General features: G+C 51.1%; 1 protein-coding gene across 1 annotated transcript; it reads left to right on the top strand.

The window, feature by feature from the left end:
• Positions 1–2260: 2260 nt before the first annotated feature.
• DVL3 (dishevelled segment polarity protein 3) lies at positions 2261–18308 on the top strand. The gene is made up of 15 exons (XM_030329879.1): positions 2261–2694; positions 7966–8035; positions 8547–8668; positions 8790–8899; positions 9068–9203; positions 9385–9478; positions 9694–9763; positions 10390–10529; positions 10713–10789; positions 10905–10972; positions 11127–11276; positions 11855–11986; positions 12172–12339; positions 15359–15574; positions 15673–18308. Exons 1-15 carry the CDS (start codon positions 2534–2536, stop codon positions 16107–16109), a joined length of 2151 nt encoding a protein of 716 aa, XP_030185739.1. The 5' UTR covers positions 2261–2533; the 3' UTR covers positions 16110–18308.
• The last annotated feature ends 506 nt before the right edge of the window (positions 18309–18814 follow it).

An 18814-nucleotide genomic window follows, 5' to 3' on the forward strand; every position in this document is an offset into this window, starting at 1 on the left:
CTCGATGGAAAGGACTCACTAAGTGCCTAGCACAGTGAATAAGCACCAAGATATATCGCCATGAAATTTCAGAACCTCAGGAATAAAGGGAACTTCTAAAAACTTACAGAAAGAGTAAAAACAAGTCATGTGCAAAGCCTTAGGGAAAAATAGAGATCTAACTGCTTAATAGCAACACTGGAAGCTGGAAGACAATGTAATGATACCTTCAAAATTCTGAAGGAAAATTACTTTCAACTCAATCATGTTTTCAGATTCGCAAGTTCTCAAAAGGGGTTTTATTTCCCATACTCTCAAAGTAAGCCACCAAAGGGTGTGCTTTACCCAAAGCAAAGGAGTAAAAAGTATCCAGGAAATGGGGATCCAACACAGAGGAGAGGTAATTCAGAACATGATGCAGAGAAGTCCCAGGGTGAGAGCTGTGCATAGGCTGAGACAGCCAACAGTGCTGACCAGAGCAAGAGAGCGGAAGGTTCCAAGGGAGAAAATGGTTGGATAATCTATTTGACTATGTAAACAATATGTATTGAGAAACTTAGATTATGTAGTAAGACTTAATGGTAGATATATAAAAAAGCAAATGAAAAAGGAAGGCTATGATTAATGCCAGCAGAAACAAAAAGTTGTGAAGGAAGCATGTACTCAGTGAAAATGTCAATACTAAAATCTATACTGATTTAACCAAAAAGGATAATTCTACTATTTTAAGAAGCTAGGGGGAAGGTGGAAGAAAAATCCATCAATGAAAATTGGGAGTAATATGCAATATCTAGAATGTATAGATCAAGAAATATTATAAGCTTTAAAAGTATACTGGGGTAGGGAGGAAAATGGGGCAGAGAAATGCTGTTAAGAGCTTAACATGCACATATATTCAATTTAAAAAAAAAAGGGTATGAAGTGAAAATGCACAAGATCTGTGCAGGTACTAGCAATTAGGTTGATTTGCTGAAGTAAAAAATATAGCCAGCATATTATGAAACAAAAAGCTGTAGAGGTTGGCAGTTTAGATTATGGAGAGTTTTGAATACAGTGCTAAGAATATTTGGAAGGCACTGGGGGAATGTCGAGAGGTTCCTGAGCAGAAGAGTTGTGTGGAAGAGGTACTTACTCTGAAAATGCTAATTAGACAAGGATACAAAATGGAGTGGGAGGAGCCCACACTTGTTACTGTGGCCTTAAAAGACCTATGTGGTCTAGTCCCAGCCTGTTTCCAGCCTCATCTACCACTATCACTAAAGTCACAATGGCCTCCTTGTTCCTCAAATTGGGAGAGAGTTATTTGTGCCTTGAGTCTTTATATTTGGCCATGCCCTCTGCTTGGAATGCTTTCCCCCCACACCAGACCCTCTTATAGCTGCTGCTGCTTCCATTCTGTCTTAGCTCAAAGGGAAGAGGCCTTCCCTAACCACCCATAATTCTCTTCTCCCTTTTACTATCACATTGCTCCATTTTATCTTTTTCATAGCATTTGTCACTCTGAAGTTATTTATTACAAGCTTGTGTGCTTCTTTTCAGATCAGTGAAAGTCCTGAGAGTAGTCTTACCTGTCTTGTTTTGCTTTACCCCCTACAGTATGCCTTGCACCTAAATAGACACTTTATTGAATGAATTAAAAACTAAGGGGTGAGAAAATCTATTAGGGACCGATTACACCTAGTTCTGGTTTCTTACTGTCCCAGTCATGCACTCATTTTCATTCTTGCATTCGTTCTGCATCAATCCATTTATTAAGCCACTACTTTGCACCTAGGTATTGTATTGAAGTTATAAGAAGAAATCAGAACTCGATCCCATTCTGTCCTCAAGGAACTGTTTGACAGACTCAGTGACAGCAGCTATGCTTTTGTCAAAAGACCCTAAAGGGCCATGTGGAGGTCACTTTCCTCCATTGATACCTGGTCAGAATCACACCCCCCCCCCCAACTCTGGGGACCAAAGTGACCCCTGTGTTACACCCGTCCCAGGCTGCTGAGGAACAGCCGATAGATCCCCCCTGGGTCCAGAGCCGGGGCCTTGGTGAGTCCGGGAACGTAGCCACCCTGGTGAGATCTACCCTCCCTTTCTGGGGGCCTAGGCGACTGCCGCCAATCTCCCCGCGGGCCTGGGACCTGAGTGCCTGAGGCCAAGCTTGCAGCTCGGCGGGTAGGCTGGCTGTCCGCAGGGCCATCTGCGGTGAGGCCAGCGCGGCTCGGCGGCGGACGGGGGCGGGGCTCGTGCTGGGGCGGGGCAGCGCCCGGGTCGGGGGAGGGGAGCGGGCCCAGCCGCAGCCCAGAACCCGGAGGGCCGCGGCCACCGGAAGAGTCGTAGTCGCCAGCCGAGCCGGGAGAGTGGGGAGCGGAAGCGGCGGCCGCGGCAGCGGCAGGCGGCGCTGGGACCCGGGAGCGGCCGGAGAACAAGGGAGCTGGCGCCGCGGCCGGCTGCCGAGCGAGACTGAACCGCTGGGCCGCGCCGAGCGCCGTCGCCGCCCGAAAGGCCCGGCCCGGCCGCCGGAGCAGGCCGCGCGCGGGCCCCGGGGCCCGAGGCCGGAGCCATGGGCGAGACCAAGATCATCTACCACCTGGACGGGCAGGAGACGCCGTACCTGGTGAAGCTGCCCCTGCCCGCCGAGCGCGTCACCTTGGCGGACTTTAAGGGCGTTCTGCAGCGACCCAGCTATAAGTTCTTCTTCAAGTCTATGGACGACGATTTCGGGTGAGGATGGCCCCCGCCTCACCTCTGGGGGACCCGGGCCCCTCCGGCTTCTCGCGGCCCACTCAGCCAGTTTGGACTCCCCTTGCTACACTGGCTTCTAGCCCTACTAAGGATTCTAGGGGCGACTTGGCCATTTGGGCCGCCTCTTTCAGCTGGAGTTCCAGCCTCTTTAGGGATTCTCCTTTTGCCTCTTATGGGGGACCTAGGCCCCCCTAGTTTAGGAGGACGACCAACTCCCCAAGAGCAACCGGAGTTCCGAGCCTCCTCACCTCCTCAGAGACCAGCGGCCCACTTACACACACACACCCCTCCACCCGATTCCAGAGCCAGAGTCCCTAACCTTCCTCCTGCCATGGGAGCCACCTTTTAGCATAGACTTAGGATGTTTGGCACTCGGCCTTCTCCTTCTCCATCTTTTCAGCTCCACGACTCAAGAGCCATATTTGGAGTAGTGCTTCCAGGGGCTTTGCTGGGGACTTTGAACTGGAGGGAGGGGGAGTTGGGGGGGCTCAGGGACTAAGGCTGCAAGCTAAGGTCAGCAAACCTAATGTTTATTTAGCTGTCTCCCCTCCCTTGTGGGGTGTTCGGGATGTTGTCAGAGAATCAGAGTGCCTGACCCCTGAGAAGTCCCCACTAGCCTAGGTACTGATTTCCCTTCAGAACTGGGGCCTTTTTCCTCCCGATGGTGGCCAAGGGGGAGACCTTGGAAAGGGCCTCAGAGCCTGGATGGGAGGGCCAGAAAGAGTCTTTTAGTGTTCTTCATCTTCCCCTCTCTGGCGGGGTCTTCTCCACCCAGCTGCAGGGCTTTGGACAGGCTGAGTTTGGAAGCAGCGACTTTCCCTTTAAGAGGGGATGGAATGTTGGAGCCGGAAGGTTCTGTAGCAGCTGGCCTGGGAGGGGGAGCCTGGCCCATCCCCGCACAACCCCCCCCCCCCCATAACTCCCAGGGGACTGGGGGAAGGGGAGGCCCCCAGGCTTGCCTGCCCCACACTAACTGGGCACTGGGCCTGGAGGCCTGTAGGGAAGGCCTTCCCGGGGCTCTCTAGGCCTAAAGGCTGTCTCTCCTGCCCTAGCCTGAGGCCTGCACTGCTCTTTGGAGCTGAGGCCCCAGAGCTGAGTGAGGGGAGATGTTCTCTTCCTCGGTGTTGATATTTCTGGCTTCTCTTCCAAGACCCCTGCCCTCCTGGCCCTGGAAAGCAAGCATCTTCTCTCTCTTCTGACTAGCATGTTTTGCTGTCACCTTTCCCCATGGAACTCAGGGTTTGATGAGCCCATGAGATCCTATGTGTGAGAACGCTTTGTGCAGTGGGAAGTGCTATGCAGCTTCTGACCAGTCCCGTTTCTGTTGTTGTTCCTACCCTGGGGTGAGGTACTTGTAGTGTAGTAATCATTGTCTGGCTTTAGTCCAGGGACAGACACTCCTGATTGGAAGATTCTGAAGAGGGATCGATCGATCTGCAAGGGGTGAGAGTGAGGGGGCAGATGCTTTGGTCTGGTAAGAGAAAAACAGAGCTGGAAGAGACCAAGATGCTGCCACAGGGCATGGGATAGGGGAAATCAGTTAGAGTCCAGTGTGCTGGGGTCATTTGCCTTAAGGGACTAGGGTAGGCCTGTGTCTCTACTCCCAACTCACACCTGAACCCACTGGGCTTATCTCCCACCTCCTAAACCTAGACCTCTCTGGGCTGCCTCCCACTCCGCCCGGGCTGCTATCAAGCCAGGCCTAACTACAATCATAGTTACATCTGCTCACTGTTGACTTAATACTATTCTTTAAATCCACTGTCAGCCCACTCACTCCTTCTTAGCTTGACCCAGTCAGTAATATAAAATCACAGGTCTGATTTTCTATTTGTATTTCTTTCTAAAATATGTTAAAAAAAAATACTTAACTATTGCATTAAATATTCATCAGGTACACCTGAAGTGATCTTGCATACATTAGTGGTACTTGAACCATTGTTTGCAAAATGTTATAGTAGACTGTTTTAACAGAGTTGAGAACAAAGCTAAAGGAGGAGATTGGTTTTGTTTTTATCCCCAGAAGGATTAATGAGCAGGAGACGTGGTAGGGCTGTCTTGTCACAGGACTAGTAGCTAAGAAGTATATATTTATTTCATGTATTTAACAAATTCTTTTTATGGTACTTTGGTATACATGCACTGATCTAAATGCTTTTCAAATCTTTATTCACTCAATCATCTTAACAGCCCTATGAAATAAGTAGTAATATCCTCAGTTTTTACATGAAAAAACTAGAGCACAGAAAACTTAAGTAATTTACCCAAGGTCACATAGCTGGTAAGTGGCAGAGCTTGATTTTACATCAGGAATCTGGCTCCAAAGTCTAAGACCTTAATCACACAATTGTAGGTATTATTATCACTGTTTAACAGACACATCCTCTCCAAAGGAGATGCTGAGCCTTGGCAAACTGTAGAGATGATAGGGTTGCCACTTATCCTAGCCCCATGAGACCAGGGTCGGGCAGAGGCCAGCAACCTCTGCTGACAGATGGAGAGTGGGTCAGAGGAGGAAGGCTGCTCTCCAGGCTCAGCCTCTATGGTTCTGGCTTATAAGGCCTGAGGACTCCCCAACTCCCATCTGGTCTCCAGAAGTATTTGTCAAGCTAGGGTAGGCCCAACCCTCTTAAATTACTTGGATAATGGAGGAAGAATAAACATTTTCACCACTGAGGGAGATGGTGGATGAATATTAGAGTGGCCTTGAGCTGTAGGTAGGAGCAACATGGCAAGTGGGGCCACTATGTTCCTGCCCACTCCATGTCACACACTGCCTTGCCTCTGCACTTGGTACTGAGAGCACACTCCTCTTGTCTTCCCGGGGCCAAATTTTCCCATCCTCTGGGTTTAGCTTTTAAAGTTATGACACTTTATCCTGTTTACCCTTATACCAACCCAGCTCCTATCCAGGACATGACACCAAAGACACCTACTCAACAGACATCTGTCCAGTGGACACATCTGCTGCTCTTGTGGTTCTGACTACTTCCCACTTGCCATATACTTGTGTGAATTGTCCATTGGGCCATAACCTCCAAGGACAAGACAGGCTCCTGGTCTGATGCTTCTTGAGGTTTTATACAATGGCCAGCATAGGATTTAAAACCTGCTGGGCTCTTAGCAAAGGCTTTTTAATTGAATGGACAACAGTGAGCAGATTTTTTTGGTCCCTGCCCTTAGAAATTTACACATAGTTGGAAAGAGAGAATAGACCCTGCTAAAAATTGACACGGTTAGTAATTAGCTTTTATTGTAATCCTAGACCATGCCAGGCGTTTACAAATCCCACTTACCAGGACAAGACAAAGGCTTGGAAAAGTTAAGAAACTTCTCTGAGATAGGAGGGCTAATAAGTGGCAGAATTAGAACCCAGATTTGTCCACCTCTGCTTGGAGTGTGTGTGTGTGTGGGGCATGGAACTCTGAACCATTCATCTCCGTGGTGTGAGGGGGAGGCTTGTCTGAGGTCCCTCAAGGCTGCTGCTGAAGATCAGCTGATCGTTGTGAGTCAGCAGAGCCTTGGCGACCTGTCGGTGACCCCTAGAAAGAGAGGAAACATCTGTAGCGTGGAGCTGTGTGGTGGGGCCTGCTGGGGGAGTGAGTGGTGGGGACTCAGCAGCAGTTTCCCACTACAGGGAGACCCTCTCCAGAGCAGGTCATAGTCTCTGCCATTTGGCCCACATACCCCATTTTCCTGTGAGTCCCAGTTCCCCTTGTGGGCTGCAAGTTTAGGGTACTCTATGGCCAGACTGGCTGGTGAGTCTGAGCTACTTCCATGTCCCTTCTTTTCAGCATGTTCTGTCTCTAGGCTTTCTGGCATCATGGGCCTGACTTGTGATGCTTTCTTGGGGTCTTTGTGGGGTTGGAAATGGTGTAGGAGCCAGAGCTGGATGGGAGGGAGAAGGGCAGGCTCAGTCTTCAAACTTGGCTGTGAGTCCAAGAATGTGAGCATCACAAGGAGCCAGGCATGTTCCCAGCTCTAGGCAGAAGCTGCTCCAAGAACAAGGAAGGACTAGGCTTCCCAGCCTCCTTCCTTGCTATCTTCCCTCTCTGCTCACAATCCCAGGCACATGTCTTCCTCTTGCCATTGATGGCATCTTTCCAACTCTGTACTCCTAGGGTGTTTGACACAGTCTGGGGGTCCCCAAACTGTAGTCATAGTCTGACTTCTCGCCTTGATGCACCCCTCAAGCCAGACTACATGCCTGTATACACATCCCACCCCTGCCATGCCCCACATCCCTGTCTCCCCAACCCTTACCCACCACAGATCCACATCACCTCTCACTGTACAGGAAAGAATGCGAAGTTCCATGGGAAGAGCATGGGTTTTAGAGTCAGGCAAGCTTGGGGTTGAATTTTAGTTCTGATGTCTTTCTGCTCTGTGGCCCTGGGCAAGTTACTGAATGTTTCTCCATTTCTTTACTCATAAAAAGAGGATATTGTCCACACAATGAAGGTGATGTGAAGATTATACATTCTAACTATAGGGAGATAAGATGGTGTAATAGGTAAGAATAAAGGCTAAAGAGTCAGGCTGACCAAGATTCAAATTCCAGCTCTTCTTGGTGATGTGACTGTAAGTGAATTTCTGAACCTACTAAGTCTTAATTTTCCCATCTGTATCTATCTCAGCATTGCAGTGAGTATTAAATGAAATGAAATAAGCAAAGTGCTTAGCTTAGTGCTTGGCCCATGATACATGCCCAGTAAATGAGAGCAGTTTGTTGCTATTACCATAGTGGCAGTGGAGGATGTTCAGTAAATACCTTTTTCCCTTCTCTTTCCTAATTTCCTTAAACTCCTCATCCACACCTTCCAGAAGAATGTCAGGATTCCCAACTAAGAAGGGAAAGAGAAATAAGGGTGTACTTTTTCCTAGTTTAGGGTCAGAGGGAAAGAATAGGTCTAGCCCAAAAGAGCTATGTTGGGGCTAGGTAAAGCCCTTCCGAGATTTTAGGGAATGGCCACACTAGGGGGGACAGATATTTGTCAGGTGTAATTTGCAATCACCTGATGACTGAGAGGACACTCTAGGGCAGCAGCTGGCCTGGGCAGGGCTGGTGTCTTCCTGGTGGTGCTAAAGAGCTGTCCTTGGGTGACCCCCACTTCTGCTCCCATTTGAAAGGCTTAGGCTGGTGGTTTGATTCCCAGGTTAGGGTGGAGGACCCCCTGAGTTAGGATTCTGAGGACACTTCCATTTCCACCCCAGAAAGCTCATTCTGACACTCCCACCCTTTCCCTGCAGAGTGGTGAAGGAGGAAATCTCTGACGACAATGCCAAGCTGCCCTGTTTCAATGGCCGGGTGGTGTCCTGGGTAAGGAGCTCTCCTCAGCACCCCCTCCTCCTATATTCCTATGGTGGGCTGGACAGAGGAAAAGCATTGCTAAGATTGTAGCTGGTGGTTTTATGCTTCAATATCTGAATCTTCCTTGAGTTTTCTACCTGAACTGTTTCTCCCCTCAGATTACGTAGCCTTGGTGAAAGGTTAGTTGGCCGGGGGTAGGGGGAAATGTGGGACATTGTAGGACAATGTCTCCTATGCCTCTTGAAGCACTTTGCCTCAGATTCCAGCCAACCTCTCTTTTGGACCACTGACCCTTGTTCCCTGCCCCCATGCCACTTCCAACAGCCCATGCCTCCCATCCCCCCATCAGTGCTGGTAGCACTGAGTCCATTCCTTGCCTCAGCTGACCTTGCACAGTCCTGTCTCTTCTTCCTCCATGTCCCCTGCTTCATTCTCCCCAAGTCTGCTTGCCCTTCCAGAAGCCATCTGCTATTTCCCTGGCGCCCCTGTACCTACTACCCACCCATTCTTTCCCCATCAGTTGGTGTCTGCTGAGGGCTCACACCCAGAGCCTGCTCCCTTCTGTGCTGACAACCCATCGGAACTGCCACCACCCATGGAACGCACAGGAGGCATTGGGGACTCCCGGCCCCCATCCTTCCAGTGAGTGTGACCTCAGAGTGGAGAGGGCCCTTGGGGAAGGGCCGCATCAGCTCAGCCCAGGGCTGGGGGAGGGAGCCCCCAGCCTTGCCCCCTCTCCCACCAAGTCTTCTCTTCCCTGCAGCCCTCATGCTGGTGGAGGCAGCCAGGAGAACTTGGACAATGACACAGAGACGGACTCCTTGGTGTCAGCCCAGCGTGAGCGGCCACGCAGGAGGGACGGCCCAGAACACAGTGCGTCTTCCCTACACAGACGCCTTCTCCACTCCTCCATTCAGCTGCCCTCAGCCCTGTTCTGAGCTCTGGATATGCCTAGCCCCGGTGCAGCCCCTAGCCCCTCCCTGTGTCTGTCCTTCCCTCCTGCGTTGACACTGTGAACCCAGCTGCCTCTATTCCCTACAGCAACCCGGCTAAATGGAACTGCAAAGGGGGAGCGGCGGCGAGAGCCAGGGGGTTACGATAGCTCATCCACCCTTATGAGCAGCGAGTTAGAGACCACCAGCTTCTTTGATTCGGATGAGGATGACTCCACCAGCAGGTGGGGCTTTGGTTTCATTGGTACTATGGGGCAGGTGACCGTCCCTCCAAGAGCCCTGACCCCTAAGGATGCTGGGACCCTGGGAGGGCTGTGGGCTTTGCGTGGGGGACTTGGGCCCTGCAGTGCCTCTTGTGGGGCAGGGCTGGGCCAGCCTGGTGGGGAACGACTGTGGGCCCCCCAGGTTCAGCAGCTCCACAGAGCAGAGCAGCGCCTCACGCCTGATGAGAAGACATAAGCGGCGGCGGAGGAAGCAGAAGGTTTCGCGGATTGAGCGGGTATGGGGCCTGAGATGCCAGGGATGGGTGGGGGCAGACTGAGCCCTGTCCAGGCAGATCCAGGGTGTGTGCTTCCTTAGACCCCCCTCCTATTGGGCCAGCCTTAGAGCCTTAGAGGGGAGGGGGTACTGAAGGCTCCCCTTGAGGAAGAGCTAGGTGGGAGCAGTGAGTTCTTGGGACCCCTACCTGCTGCTCAAGGCCTCTATCTATTCCAGTCCTCGTCCTTCAGCAGCATCACGGACTCCACCATGTCACTCAACATCATCACAGTCACTCTCAACATGGGTGAGTCTGGTGAAACAACTCTTGAACATTTATATACCAGACACTGGGAAAACTTGAGGAGGTCAGAGAGGCATAAGATACATTCCCTGCCCCCGAGGAGCTCTCCCTCATAAACAAACTGGTACATAAACTGATCATTTCAGTATCTCATGATCAGGGCCATGACAGAGATCAGCACAGAGAGTTGTAGAAGCAGAGAATGGCAAGGAAGGCTTCCTGGAGGAAGTGATTTCTGATTCTTATCCCCCTTCCCATTTTTCAGCCATTGCTTGTTGCTCTCTGATGTCTGTCATAGGCACTCTCTTTAGGAAAAAACTGGCTATAGTGAAAAGAGCCCCAACCTTGGAATTTAAGCCTGAGTTTGAATCCTGCCACTTAATGGCTTAGAAAAGTCATTGAAGCTCTCTGAACCTCATTTGCCTGTTTTGTAAAATGGGACTAAGAGTCCCTGTGGCAGAACTAACAAGGATTAAATGGAAATATTCTTGACCATCCTGAATTCAGGACCTGATTCAGGTTCAATGAATGTTAGTTCCCATCCCTTTCCACCCTTGACTTATTGATAAAGGACTTGGAATTTAGGTAGGAACCTTGTTCCCCTTTTAAGGTCTTATTACTCTCTATAGAAAAGTACAACTTTTTGGGCATCTCCATTGTGGGCCAAAGCAACGAGCGTGGTGATGGAGGCATCTACATCGGCTCTATCATGAAGGGTGGGGCTGTGGCTGCAGATGGACGCATCGAGCCAGGAGATATGCTGTTACAGGTACCACTGCCCACCCGGCATGGCGGTGTGGGTGGGGGGAAGGGAGATATTCCTACCCTCTGTACCCTGCTCATTTAGAGGCCACTTCTTGGTAGGGGGAAGACCTCCTGATCCACCAAGCTCTGCTTCCCTACCCACCTCCCCAACCCAGCTGCTTATCCCACTCCTGGCCCTCTCTCCCAGGTAAACGAGATCAACTTTGAGAACATGAGTAATGACGACGCAGTCCGGGTACTGCGGGAGATTGTGCACAAACCGGGGTATGGATGGGATGGGATGTTGGGAAGGAGGGGGCAGGCATTTCTGATTATCAAGCAAGGGGGTTGGTCTGGCCTCCACGCATCCTGCCCTCACTAGGGCCATCCTTGCTTTCAGGCCCATCACCCTGACTGTAGCCAAGTGCTGGGACCCAAGTCCACGTGGTTGCTTCACACTGCCCAGGAGTAAGTGGATGGGTACTCAGCCCTAAAGCTGGTGCTTGGCATACATGAGCCATGTCTCTCCTTCCTTCTGTGTTGCCTTGAGCCCTCATACCTACCCTGTTGGGCCTGGCAGTGGACAGGGTAGGCGGCCCCTGACCTCTCATCCTCCCTGCAGGCGAGCCCATCCGGCCCATTGACCCTGCAGCCTGGGTCTCCCACACTGCAGCCATGACCGGCACCTTCCCTGCCTATGGCATGAGCCCCTCCCTGAGCACCATCACCTCCACCAGCTCTTCCATCACCAGCTCCATCCCTGATACAGAACGTGAGTGTCCAGCCCTGCCCCCTAGGCCCAGCCAGACGGGGCAAGGTGGGAGGGACTGATGAAGGCCCACGTGGAAACTCTTGCTTAAAAGTGAGAGGGAGCTGGGAGTTCATCCTAGCTACCTCACACCGCAGCTTCCTTCAGTGGACACCTAACCCTCACTAAATAGTGTTTGCTTCTGGACCTGTATTGAGCATCCAGTGAGCCTGTTTCCTCTAGTAAAACAGGACTAATGATACATAGTCTACCAGGTTCCTGGGGGTTTAATGAGAGAATATAAGTGAAGCCTCAATCACAATATGTGGCATGAAGTAAGCACTCAATAAATGACTGATGTTTTCATTATAATACACATATTCTATGCTAAGCATCTTCATTTATATTATTTCTCTCTTCAGATATACTCTCGAAATAGATATTAAAGTCCCTATTTTTACAGAGGAAACTGAGTGTCCTAGAAATCAGTAATGTGCCCAACATTGGTCCACAATTATTAGATGGTAGAGCTGCGATGCAAATTCTTCTCTACCTAACTCTGTAACCCCTTTCTGCCTCACCATTCTGCCTCCCACCCCTAGGCCTAGACGACTTCCACCTATCCATCCACAGTGACATGGCCGCCATCGTAAAAGCCATGGCCTCCCCTGAATCTGGGCTGGAGGTCCGTGACCGCATGTGGCTCAAGATTACCATCCCCAACGCTTTCATCGGTGAGAGGGCCCCATGGTGGGATGAAGGCCGGGGTGGGGAGTGATGGTGCAGGGCAGGCTGGGGGCTAAAGTGGCCCTCGGGCCACTCCTTTGAGCTAGAACCAGCCCCAGCCTCATGGCTCTTGTGAGGTCAGATGAGCCCAAGTCAGGTGGGCCTCCCCATCAAGTGGCTGCCTTGCCTCCAGGCTCAGATGTGGTGGACTGGCTGTACCACAACGTGGAAGGCTTCACTGACCGGCGAGAGGCCCGCAAATATGCCAGCAACCTGCTGAAAGCCGGCTTCATCCGCCACACTGTCAACAAGATCACCTTCTCCGAGCAGTGCTACTACATCTTCGGTGACCTCTGTGGCAGTATGTGCCTCCCCCACCTCCTTGCTCTGTCTCCTGGCTGGGAGTGGGGAGGTGCCCAGGGATGTGGCAGCAGACTCCAGGGAACCCACACAAAGCGTGAGCAGGCAGCTGAGCTGGGGGCCCAACTCAAGGCCTGACACAGGCCTCCCTCTCTAGTAGAAGCAGAGCCAAGTCAGGCCTTTTCACCTTCTCTGCGTCCCCTCTTGGGGCTGGCATTTTCTAAGTGCCTGATGTGTTTCTGGCACCATGCTGGTTGTTTCTAAGCAGCATATCACTCTCAGTCCTCACAACCTCCACCTCCTCACCCTTGGGTGAGGTGGATCACTATCCCTATTTTAGCTGAGGAGACCGAGACTTAGAAATGTTAGATAGTCCACCCATTCTCACAGCCAGAAGCAGAGTTAGGCCTTGGGGGTCCAGGTCTTTCTGGCTCCAGAGTCCTCATTCTTACCACCATCTGGGGCTACCTAGGTGTGTGGTATTGCAGAAACATTGTCTTAGCAAAGTCAAACGCAGATCCTCCTGTTGGCCCCCGATCAGCCTCTAAGCATCAAGCAGGTTCCACCAGGGCAAGACCTAGGGCTGCCCTGAGGCCCCACATCCCCAGCCTCCTCATACCCTTGAGGCTAGGCTGGACCTTGGGACAAAACTGGAAAAGCTGTCAGGGCCAGCTTGTAGGGCCAGCTGTCAGGGCCAGCAAGCTGCATTGAGCAGTTTGGACTTGATCCTGAGAGAGTGCAAAGCCAGTGAGGGTTTTTAAGGAGGAGAGGTCTCAGGGAACCCCCCCCCCCCGCCCCTTCTCCTCCTGAGCACATAGACACACCTTGGGAAGGAAGGGGAGTTCTCAAAACAGGACATTTCAGGACTTGGAGCATTCCCAGCAGCCACCTCTGCCTCAGGGAGCCTTTTGTCAGCCAAGGGTGCTTGCTGGCTGGAGTCCAAAAGCTAACCTTTGTGTGTTGTTTTTTATTTTTGTTTTTTTTTAAGTTTATTTATTTCTTTTGGGAGAGAGTGAGAGAGAACAAGTAGGGGAAGGGCAGAGAGAGAGAGGGAGAGAGAAAATCCCAAGCAGGCTCCGCACTATCAGCACGGAGCCCGAGGTGGGGCTCAAACCCACAAACTGCAAGATCATGACCTGAGCTGAAGCCGAGAGTCAGATGTTTAACTGAATGAGACACCCAGGTGCCCCCAAAAGCTAACTTTTAAAATGCTTCAGATTAGGTTCTAGGATTAGAAAGGCTGTTGCTGCAGAGCACAAGTCTGTGGTGGATGCATAGGGTTTTAGAGTTGGATAGCTCTGAGTTCAAATCCTAACTCCGCCCTGACTATGTAGACATGAGTAAGTGACACTGCCTCTCATTGTCTCAATTCCTTGATCTGTAATTTGGAGGTAATAGTAGAACCTATTTTAGAGCTGTTTTGAGGTTAAGACAATGTGTATAATGCTTTTAGCACCATGTTTGTCCCACTGTAAGTGCTCTTAAAAAAAGTTCTCCATTTTTCATATATTTAATTGATTCTAAGGTGAACATTTTTTTCACATTGCAATATCTCTAAAGTTGGGGTACACCTTAAAATTAATGGCTTCTTAGACTCAATTCTATATGGTTATTATTACCATCATTAGCAGAAGTGAGACCTAGCCCCAAACGTCTAGGGACACCTAAAGCTTCTCAAGACAGCTGTGGTTTTTGCTCAAGAGATGTTGTTCTATCCCTGGGCCTCCTGGGTCTTCTTTCTACCCATGGGCCAAGGCCCCCAGAGGCCCAGTTCAGGGATATGCTAACAGAGGTCTTTTTCTTCTCACTGGCCAAGGTCTCCTCAGCTTGGAATGTGGCAGACTCAAAGGAAAGAGTTGGTGACCTGGGTAGTCCTGGTAGACCCCAGGAGTCCACAGTTAACTCCCCTCAGGACAACAACCTGGAGGCTGAAATAGTCACCAGCTCTTGGGGCATGAGCCAAGGCAGGCCCTTGCTTCTCACCAGCCCCCACCCCCAGCCCTGTGCTAGCTGCAGGCCTTAACAGGTCGATGGCTTAGCTGGTAGACTCCACAGACTGCCTCAGCCCCCTCAGATCCCCCTCTCCTGACCAGGTCACATTAATACATTGAGATGAGTGCTGTGAAGGATGAGGCCTCCCTGGGAATAGAGTGGAGGGCACAGAGGAGGCACCTAAGTTGTTCTCTTTCTGAGCCCTTCCCACCTTCTCCAGCAGCACCAGAAAATTTATCTGGGCCAAGGGCTTTTGTATGGGGAGAATCTGAAAGGCCTATGTTCTTTCTGGCCTATAATGGGTACTTTTTTTTAGTCCTAGGTGAAAGGAGAGGGCAAAATTTCACCTAAATTTCCCCAAACTGTTCCCTACTCCTTACTAATGACTCATCTGGAAAGGTAAGAAGAAAGGAAGCAACTCTTAGCTTCTGCTCTGGCTACAATTTGGATTGACCTCAGGCCAGTCATTTAACCTCCCTGGACTTCACTTTCCTCATCTGGAAAAAATGTGATAACATTTGCATGAGGTGAAGTGCTTTGTATTGTGCCTAATGAATCGCAGGTATGCAATACCTGTCTGGTATTTCAGCTTCCCACATTCCCCTACCTTTACCGTCTAAGTGAACAAAGGAGAAAATTACCAGTTAAAAGTTATGCTCCTTGTGGCCCACTAAGGAAGGAGGAGAAACTGTCAAACGCTTGGAAGGGGGCCTCCCTGAGACTGGGAGTTGATCGTAAGGATTTAGCACTGAGCATCTGAAGTGGTGGCTCAGGGCCCTCCTGAGGAGGGTTTTCCTTGGGGCTGTGTCCATAGGGTCTCCCTCTCCACCATCTCAGGTGGGTGGCAGAGGGGGTGTGAAGAAGTGAGAGATATCTGACCTGTGCCTCCTCTCATTTGGGGGACAAACTACCACTGCTGTTGGTGTCATCGCAAATGTACCCACCCTACCTAGACTGGGGGACCTTTCTCTCCTGACCTAGGGGCATGACCCAGCTCATCTGGCCCTCCCCTCCCCTCTCCTCTGCAGACATGGCCAACCTGTCCCTCCATGATCACGATGGCTCCAGCGGCGCCTCTGACCAGGACACGCTGGCCCCTTTGCCACACCCAGGGGCAGCCCCTTGGCCCATGGCTTTCCCTTACCAGTACCCGCCGCCCCCGCACCCCTACAACCCTCACCCAGGCTTCCCAGAGCTGGGGTACAGCTATGGTGGGGGCAGCGCCAGCAGTCAGCACAGTGAAGGTAAGGCAGGGGGCTTGGGGGTGGGGGGTGCACAGATGAGCCCCAAGCTTCTGCAAGATCTGAGCATGCCCCATCCTGTCCCTGCCTGTCCCTTACAGGCAGCCGGAGCAGTGGCTCCAACCGTAGCGGCAGTGACCGACGGAAGGAGAAGGACCCGAAGGCGGGGGACTCAAAGTCTGGCGGCAGCGGCAGCGAGTCGGACCACACAACCCGCAGCAGCCTGCGGGGGCCGCGGGAGCGGGCGCCCAGCGAGCGCTCAGGTCCTGCCGCCAGCGAGCATAGCCACCGCAGCCACCACTCAATGGCCAGCAGCCTGCGCAGTCACCACACGCACCCGAGCTACGGCCCCCCTGGCGTGCCCCCTCTCTACGGTCCCCCCATGCTGATGATGCCCCCTCCGCCCGCGGCCATGGGGCCCCCAGGAGCCCCTCCAGGTCGCGACCTGGCCTCCGTGCCCCCCGAACTGACAGCCAGCAGACAGTCCTTCCGCATGGCCATGGGAAACCCCAGTGAGTTCTTTGTGGATGTGATGTGAACAGGACCCCTCCCCCACGTCCATCCCACTCCCACCCCTGGGCGGTTGCGTCCTCTCTCCATCCGTCCGTCTTTTTTACTTTGTCTGGTACCTGAAAGGGAAATAAATTGAACTAAATTCAGGCGCGCTAACTGCTCGCTGGGCGCAGCGAGGGCGGGGTGCACCCACCAATCGCCACTGCGGCCCCTAACCTGCCATCAGCCCCAGCTTGTCCCTCTGCTCGACTAACTGCTGCCTAGGACTTGCCAGGATCCTTCATGTCACTGGGACCTGACTTGCTGGTGCTGCTCCTTATTCCCCACAAACACTTCAGGAGTTACCCCAGTGGTGCCCTTGAGGCCCTGCTCACCCCCTTCTCCCCACCTTTTCCCCCCGCAGCAACCTTGCACTGTTCAGTCAGCTACGTCAGCCTTCTATTAACTGCATCTCCTCAAGCATGTGTGCCAATCTCTTGACTTTTCCCCCACAATACTGACACCAAAAAATATTTGCTCCATTTATTCCTCTTCCTAACTGCCCACCCAACCCCCATCGCTGCCCCAGTCCTGCACCCTAGAGCTATAGTCACTTATAATAACCATCCACACGATCCCTGCCTGTGCTGGCCTTCACTAGAGGCCCAAAGGACCCCCTTAGTTGCCTGAGCTGCTAGTGGCTTTCAGGAAGCATATCTGTTCTACCCTTACATCCACACCCCCATGCCTGCCCTGTGTGCTGGTTCCTTCCGACCCCTAACCCTACTAACCAGTAGGCTCATCTCACCTCTGGGCCTGAAACATTTCTTTTCTTTCTTTTTTCTTCCCTCAATTTTTCCTGGGCCTGGAGCAGCCAAGAATTTCGGGCTGTTTGACTTTCTGTGAGCCCCCATCAAGGGGAGGCCCAGCCTCCGAGGAGACCAGGAACCCTGCTTCAGCAGCCCCTCAGGGCTTCCCAAGGATGTTCAGCCCCCACACCCACACTTCAACATGTTGAGTCACTAGGCTTTGTTGGAGGGTTCCAGCCTCTCACCCATGTATGAGAGACTGTTCCCCTTTCCACAGAGTGCCCATCCCACTCTCACTCTCTCACTCTCTCACTCTCTCTCTCACCCTCTCTCCTTCTCTCTCACACGCACACATACATACACAAACACATACACATACACGTGTCTATGCAAGTTCACTTAAGCCTCAGGGCTGGTCCCTGCTCAGAGGGCTGGACCTTCTCTCCGAAGTTGTGGGGCTGGTCCCCTGACTTCCCTCTCCCCAAACCATCCACACATGTCCCCATCATCTTCCTACCTGGATAAAGCCCATAAGCTGGATCTCAGGTCAGGCTCAGCAGAGGACTCTGTAAACAACTGACAGGCTGTTCTCACCCCACTTCCTACCCCAACACCCTTATTTCACAATAACCATGATACCCCAGAGAAAGGTTGGGCAGGGGGTCTTCTGGGACCTCTAAAATGCCGGGTTTTATTTTTTACCTTATTCTACAGTTTAAACAAATCATGATCTCTTTAAGCCTCTTCTATAAATTCTCCTGGCTCATCTAAGCTTCCATACTTTTAGGACTGAGGTGTCAAGAGTACAACTAAGTCTTAAGCTCCAGGCTTTGGGGCAAACCAGGGTAGGGGCATTTTAACAAATACTTCTGGAGTTTTTGGTGCATAAGGGCTGTGCTGGAAGTGTGACTCAGTCTTGCCTGCCTTCCAGGAGCCCAGGCCACGGCTTTCTGTAGCCACCACTATAGGGCTGCCTCCTATACTTCTTTAACTTTTCTGACTCTGCCATGTTCAACTCCCTTGAGAATTCCTCCAGTATTGCTCATACCTTCAATGTTGGTGCTCCTTGTGTTCTTTGGTTCACTTCTCTTTCCTCTATATTTACTCGCCAAATGGTGTCACCTATACTGATGTCCTCAATTGCCGTTGATATGCTGGTGATTCTAAAATATGTATCTTCAGCCCCAACTTCCCTACAAATTTTGGATCTGTATCATCACCCACTGGACATCACCATGGACATATCCATATGGACTCAACTCATTCCCCCATCAAGTGTGTTCCTCCTGAATTCCAATCCTGGTTATCTTCATCACACTGTATGTAGGCTAACCAGCTAGGAACAGTTATGGGCTTAAATTCTTCCCCCTATCTTTCTAGTCAGCATATCATATCCATTACACCCCAGCAATCTTTCTTGAATATGGTCCTTCCTTTCCCCTCTGCCTCTACTCTAATTCACAGGAGCATGGGATTTGGAGTCAGATTGTTCTGGGTTTGAATCCCAGCTCTACTACTTTTTGGTTTCATGATAAGAGAGTTATTTAATCTCTCTGAGCCTCAATTCCCTCATGTAAAATGACGATAATAATACCTACCTCACAGGGTTGTTGTGAGGATTTAAATTAGATATTGTACGAAAAGTGCCTAGCACAGTGCCTGGCACATAGTAGAATAGGTGCTCAATAAATGGTAGCTATTATTATTATTATTATTATTATTATTATTTACTCTAAATTGGTAGGGCATGTATTGAAGATAGAGCTTTTGGAAAGGTAGCAGTGAAGCCTTGAGTGCTGGTTCAAGAGTTAGAAATGCCCATATTTGATCATTTAAGAGGTTCAGACTGTGACCACGGTTTGAGGGAGGCTAGATCTTCATCCTGCCACATCCTGACTTCTAGCAGGACAATGCTAGGGATAATAGGGTTTTCAACCAGGTT

This window comes from Lynx canadensis, chromosome C2 (genome assembly GCF_007474595.2).
Source record: "Lynx canadensis isolate LIC74 chromosome C2, mLynCan4.pri.v2, whole genome shotgun sequence".
NCBI lineage: Eukaryota > Metazoa > Chordata > Mammalia > Carnivora > Felidae > Lynx > Lynx canadensis.